General features: G+C 35.8%; 1 protein-coding gene across 1 annotated transcript; it reads left to right on the top strand.

Moving 5' to 3' along the window:
• Window positions 1-3606: 3606 nt before the first annotated feature.
• On the top strand, window positions 3607-5434 carry LOC138133857 (tektin-2). The gene is made up of 3 exons (XM_069051834.1): window positions 3607-4199; window positions 4249-4463; window positions 4516-5434. Exons 1-3 carry the CDS (start codon window positions 3780-3782, stop codon window positions 5159-5161), a joined length of 1281 nt encoding a protein of 426 aa, XP_068907935.1. The 5' UTR covers window positions 3607-3779; the 3' UTR covers window positions 5162-5434.
• Window positions 5435-7431: the final 1997 nt, after the last annotated feature.

Below are 7431 nucleotides of genomic sequence, written 5' to 3' on the forward strand. Positions count from 1 at the left end.
TTATTAAAAAATTTTAAATTTTTACAGAAAAATTTGAAATTTTTACAGAATGTTCTACAGCGTTACACAATCAATTTTTTGAGAATTTTAAATCGATTGGAAATGTGTGTTTTCGCTCGGGCGGTAAAACTTGAATCACCCTGTATATATTTCGATAAGATCCCTTGCTCAACCAATCGCATGTTTAATAACTTACAATTGCGATCAAAAAACCATAGCAACACCTATTAGCCGTTCACGATCTTTTTGGGACCGAGTTGGCTATGACTATCTAGTGATTTTGTTGGCAGTACCTCGGAGGTAACTAAATTCCCTAAAGGAAATTATCGACACTTTTTATGTTAGGTTAGGTTGTTTTCATATAAAGGGTGTTTTTTAAAATCTGGCGTCGAAGTAGGCGTTGGAGAGTCGATTGAGAGCGCACCACTCGTGTAAAAGCCTAAGATTTAAACAGCTGATCCCTGATCCGTAACCTGTACAGTGCGTTCACAATCGACAGTTCAACGCCTACTTCGACGCCAAATTTTAAAAAACACCCGTTATAATATACCAAGGGACAGATATATTGCCGGAAATTTTTTCGAGCAGTCCTGACACACGAGTGTTTGTAGCAAGAAAATTACACGAGGGCGCCAGCCCGAGGGTAATTTTGAGCGACAAACACGAGTGTTGGATTGCAAGAAAAAAATTCTGGCGATATATATCTGTCCCGAGGTATATTCGGAAGAGAATCGCCCGAAAAAACTTTTCCCTAGGTAAATTATATCGGAAATTTTCCCTAGGGAAAATTTCCGCTTAATTAAATTGTGATTGGTTGCTATTCAAATAATTCGGAGTTGTGATTTGTCAATATAAATCATGTGACATTTGAGGGCGATTCTCATATCTAATATACCAAGGGACAGATATATTGCCGGAAATTTTTTCGAGCAGTCCTCACACACGAGTGTTTGTAGCAAGAAAATTACACGAGGGCGCCAGCCCGAGGGTAATTTTGAGCGACAAACACGAGTGTTGGACTGCAAGAAACAATTCCTGGCAATATATATCTGTCCCGAGGTATATTCGGAAGAGAATCGCCCGAAAAAATTTTTCCCTAGGTCAATTATATCGGAAATTTTCCCTAGGGAAAATTTCCGCTTAATTAAGTTGTGATTGGTTGCTATTCAAACAATGCGGAGTTGTGATTTGTCAATATAAATCATGTGACATTTGAGGGCGATTCTCAGTTTAAGATTAATTTTCTGAATAGGTATGTAAGTACAGTGTTGCCGGATTTCTTAAATCTGGTCTGTCCTTTTTAAAATGGAAGTATAATTTGTTTCAAAATCAGAAATCCACCAACACTGCATTCTACCTCGAAAATACAACCGACAACGTCGCCAACTTTTGTTTTTAGTGTGATTGAAAGTGTCAGAAAAATGTGGGGTTATGAAATAAAACTGTTGACAGTCGTTTTGGTCGTAGTTCATCGTGTTTTTTAAATTCTTAGAAGCACTTAATGAACGCTCGCTTTAATTTAGCGGTTAAAAGATTCCTTGTTTTTCGAGGCATTTTTATAATTTGATATTTGTGACACACTGAAGGTCAAATTTTGGCGGAAATTTGGGCCAACCCAGAAAAATTAAACTTATTCTAGGGATTTCTTTTTTTCTGCCAACATAATTCAACAGGTAGTGGATTTTTGATTTTGAAACAGATTATAGCATCGTTTAATGGAAATTTTTTGTTGTAACAATAGTTATTTTTATATTAAGTGCGTGAAGTGAGTGTTTTTTATGCATGAAAAGGTCTTTTACGCCGAGACGTAGGTCAAAAGCAGACGCAGGTCATGTCGACTTTCTGATTCGGACTAAGCTCATCAGACTATAATAAAAAAATTGGGATGGAGCCGAGTCGAAGACCCGGCCTAGTAACTTACCCGACATCAATTTAAACCAATCTGAATTGATCCGAGATACCTACCTAATTTTCTGTTAAAATTTTTACCAATTATTACCGCCGAACTATAAACACGTAAATAACTTTATAAGCCGCCATATTGGAAATTCTCGCAAATAGTACATATCAATTCCAACATAAAAACACATGCCCTTCCAACTGGTAATGTCAAATTTTCATGTTACCTCATTATTTTTTTGAGCAACCCCCACCCTCTTCCACCCCTCGTAGTCGGATTGGCACCAAACTCTATTTGGTGATCACTATTACAGAGTTATTTCCAATGGCAAGATCCGAGATTATTTTGTTAAAAGTTGTTAAATAACCTTATAAGTCCGCCATATTGGAAATATCCGCAAATGGTAAACATCGTTTCCGACATAATAACAGATGCCCTTTCAAACGGTAAAGTCAAATTTCCATGTTCCCTTATTATTTTTTATACCTACCCCCACCCTCTTCCACCCCCCGTGGTCCGATTGACACCAAAAGCTTTTCAACTCGAGAGACCATGGGTAAGTTTGTGTTGGTCAAATTTGAAAGCAATCGGTCAAAGCGTTTTTGAGTAATCGTGGGAGAACGAAAAGTGGGACAGACAGACGCACAGACAGACGCACAGACAGACATCATTCTAAAAACTTCATTAACGTATTCAGGGGACCTCAAAACGTAAAGATCTGATGAAATTAGCAATTCGAAATTTTGGACCGATCACAATAACTTACCTTCCTTTGGTCGGGTAAGTTAAAAATGGACTGTACCAAGACGGTCGTGACACTGACTTCAGAAAGTGGTCTGTGTAATGGCAATAGCCCACTAACGTCTAGCAACGTTGCTTCGCCAACCTTTAAAAAAAGTTACTAGTTTTGAGGTTTTGTGATCGATCACTCACTGTCACTCACTATTTTGTCATTGTCAGCTGTCAGTCAATCATCACTGAAAGATTTTTCTAATTCTCGTATTGCAATTTTACTTCAGTCAAAATATATCAGGTGTCCAAGTCAAGGTAATTATGTGTATCCTGTTTTATAAGATAGCTATTCTTAGTAAAATTTCATAGAGTCCTGTATTCTGAACAAGTATCCTATCCAAAATGAAGATAGAAGTCCTTTTAGTTCACCGTGATTGCATTAGCTCCAGTGCAAATTCCAACGCATGCCACCTGTACACTGTACAGCTCAGGACAAGATTTTTTTCTAAAGTCGTACACAGAGACCATTAAAGAGAGACTAATAAAGGTGCACTATGAATTGTTAAAAATAAATAAGAACTGCATAAGCTACCCACTCGGGTGTATGGACCCTACCACCAATACAGGTTTATAATTTAAAATGGATTGAAGGCCTAATGGAACGAATAACAAAGACCTCACTCGCCAGTTTTCTAGTTCCAAAATCCGCATCCATTCTAATCTTCTTCGATGGGAATTTGAAAACGCTAACGTAGAGAGACTTGCTTGAAGCATAATTTGACTTGCAATTGGGTACGCAACATTTGTGTGGCATGTTTAGTTTTTCAATTACTAAAATTAATGGCACAATTTATTGTCTTGTCAAAATGATTTTTGAATGAACCGCCTTTCAATGGAAGTTCCAATATTTTTGAAACTCAGGATGCCCACTAAGAAATTTGGCAACACAGCCAGTGTCCTGGCCTGTTAAAATAGAGACCGCCTTAACTGTACCTATCGTGTATTGTTTGATCAATCATTCTGTTGCTGCGATACAAGTTTGTTGTTTTGTCAATATTTTTTTCTACATAGCTGTTGACAATTTTCATTTAAATTTTTATTACCTAGTAGTGTTTCTTAAGAAAGAGTAAAGAAAATAATACTTGTGATGTCGGTGGTAACTTACGAAAAACCCATACAACATATTGGATTGGCAGATTGGCATGCAAAACAGTGGCAAAACCAGCAAACCAATGATACTCGACGATCAGACGCATTCAATCTGAGACATGAATCGCGACAATTACGAAATGAAACTAAAATTCGTACAGAATGGGACACTTATCACAATAATGTGCGTTTAGCAGATCGCATAACAGAACTTGATCGATGGAGAGATGCTCTTAGATCTTGTTTGGAAAGGGTGGACAAAGAGATCTTAGCCCTGAAAGATGAAAAATTTTCAACTGAAAGAGAACTTGATGCTTTAGGAATTCCCTTGGGTGTGGTTGCTGAGTGTATTTCAATGAGAGATTGCAGACAAGGCGCTGAATTGACTTATGACGACGGAGACACTGAACTTAAAAGAGTATAATTTCATTCGTTTAAAACTTCAAGTAGTTTACGTGGTGTTTTAGGAACTGTGCGTAGTTGAAGGTGTGAAGAAACTCTTAGTAGAGCGATGCCAAGCCGCTTGGGAAAAACTGAACAAATTAGAAGAGGTGAAGTTCAAATTGAACCTCGAACTTAACGACAAAACTGAAGCAATCGAGATAGATAAAGATCAGTTAAATTTGGACAAAAACTGTGCAAATATAAGTTTTAAAACTGATCCTCTACGAATTGTTAAATAGTATCTTAACGCTTTAATAATTAAAAATGTTTATTAAAAGAATCATTTTCAGTTCTATACCGTACGAAGCTTGGTTGGAACATTCTCGGTATATCAAACAACTGGCGGACAACGAACTAGCGGACACTCACAAATTAAGAGAAGCTCTCTTTGTTGTGAGAGAAAGAGCTCGCAACGATTTACGAGCTCAAAGAGATCGTGCCGATTTTACCCTGCGCAAACGAATTTACGAAACTCAGAAAGCCAGAAATGAATTGGAATGGCAACAATTTAAGATGCGCGAAGAAATGGATAAACTGCTTAAAGAAATAAAAGTATTAGAGGACGCTCTGCTAGCCAAAACTGACGCGTTGAAGTTGTGTGAAACTCGTTTAGAAAACAGAGCTTACCGACCAGGGTTTGAATTGGCTAGAGATGAAACAGAAACTGGTTTAAAAAATGAAGTCATGCAGTTACGGCAAACTAGAACAGACCTAATAAATAAAATTAACTGTGCGAAGGCAACATACAACGCTTTAGAGAATCAGCAAGTTATAATCGACACTGATTTGGAAAACAAAGGTCACTCTTTGATGACAGATATAAGATGTCTAGACATGAGAATTCGGCTAAGAAGTGGTGAATTTGCTGGACCTGCAACTGATACCGATAGAAATATTCAGCTCACAAGAATGGAACAAGAAATACCCCCTACATAAAAATTTCTTTTGTCTTAATAAATTTGAAGTGTCGTTAGTCTTTTGAATAGCAGTTGGTGGTCATGTGGTCGTACTGAAATAAAAACATTTAACTATTTCTTTAATTTTATGTGATGGTGGAACAAATTTATAAACAGTCTATTTCAATTTTCTTTGAAAGAATTTGTATCTTGCATGTATGTATGTATTTGGTTTAAAATTTTGTATATTTTGTAAACTTATGGGAATCCTAATCTTATTCAATAACAATCAAAATAAAACATTTTATATTTACTACGTTTAACTTTAATGAAATACTAACTATTCGAGTAATTGGAAATTAAATTTTCTTTTTGTACGTTTCTTCTGCGCGACCCTCTATTACTTCTACTTCTACTGCTATTTTCTCTTGTTAATTTCTCTTAACTTTAATTTTCAATTTCAATCAAAATTTCAATTCAACTAGTTTATCTTTTATCGAGAAAATAGGCTAAAACATACATTACCTATATCTGTGTGGTCGTCTGAAACATCACATTAGTTCAGATATAAAAACAGTAAAGCCCCATCTCAACCACTGACCTATTTCAGAATGATTTCTTTTGTATTCCAGTACCAATCTTAAATTCCTTAACTACTATTGAGTATTGATAAATCGACATGGATCCGTTTTGGAAAAAACTCACAATAAGACATCAGTACTGGGTTTTGCAGTGACATTTTTTAACCTTATTTTATATTTGAAGAACAACTTTGCTCTAGAACATGTTGATAATTTGGTTTTCCAACGCAGTACATTTTTTTTTTTTTTTAATAACGCATTTTTTTGTCTATAATAATAGGTAGGTATTATAACTAAGGTACTAGATCAACACACTACGTATAGAGGTACCGCCATTCCATTCCTCGCGAGAGTGGATTGTAAGATAAAGATATCAAATGCAAATTTCACAAGTGGAATAAGGAAGACAATAGTTTTGGGGATTTTTTTAATGAAATAATGGCATTAGACTCGGAATAAAGTGTAAAGGGACGGTCACGTGATCTGCGCGCAAAACCAATTTGCGTGGTCGAGTCCATTCGGCCGAAAATAGGGTAGATTTGTCAGAGAGTTGTTTACATGTTAATGTATTGCAACTTTATTTACGACTTTGCTTTAGACGATTCCCAAGTTTACCCAAGGCTTCAAATCTGTCTTCTCGAGACAACTGAAGATAACTTTAATTGTTTTCGTAAGTACAAAAAAAAATAATAGGAAAATTTATTTTATAACCTCACTTTCAATCACAATTAAATTCTAAATGAAATGAAATGAAAACTTAACTAATACCACCGGAATTTCGTAGGTTTTTTTTAGCAGAATCAGGCAGAATGGCTTCACATCAAACTTTTGGCCAGCGTGGGAAAATTTTACACAGTCAAGCTCGCGAAATTATCGCCAACGTCATCGCATTTATGAAACACGAATCAGAGTGTGTTAGAAATAATCGGGAGTTGACTATTCCTATCATCAATTACAAACAACGAGTTATGGCGTCCACAGGTATATCTGAGAAGATGTACAAAACAATTACAAAAGAGTCAAAACCTGCTGGAGCCTCGACTTCTTTTTCAACTCCAAGAAAGAAGCGACCACAGAAGAAACGACACGAATTAGTGGAAGCTGAAAAACATGCTGTTAGAGAAATAATCTATCAGTTTCATGTTACGGAAAAGCGAACACCTACCGTGAAAGGGATTTTCTATCGAATGCAATAAATGCAATAAATATAAACTAAATAAATCTGATAATGTATCTATATTAATTTTTACAACGCTAACCGTCGACAAACTTCAAATCTTCTTTATGCATTATTCAATTCTGAATGCATAAATTATATCAGTATTATAAAATAATAATGCTAAACTTCAGCCTCAAATCTGTCAAAAATCCCCTATTCATTATTATTGATTATATCATAAACTGTTTAAAACGTTTTATTCTACTACGGTGAAAATTTCCCATTACATGATGCGCCACTGTGTTGGTTCCCAGTGATTCTCATTTTCCCTACGCCACTGACGCGTTAAAGGCCGCGCAAGCTAAGCTCCGCCCCAGGTCCTTTACAGTTTAATACGATTCTACTACAATGTCAAAAATATGTTAGGTTATGTCGCCCATTATTAATCAAAATTTTTTAACTGAAATGTTTTACTGGTTGCAGATATCTTTATAATTACAATTTACAAAAACACCACTAATAAAACCCAAACAAGTTACCAAAGTTTTAATCGTTTAAAAATACAATATC

The sequence above is a fragment of the Tenebrio molitor genome, chromosome 1 (genome assembly GCF_963966145.1).
Source record: "Tenebrio molitor chromosome 1, icTenMoli1.1, whole genome shotgun sequence".
Taxonomy (NCBI): domain Eukaryota; kingdom Metazoa; phylum Arthropoda; class Insecta; order Coleoptera; family Tenebrionidae; genus Tenebrio; species Tenebrio molitor.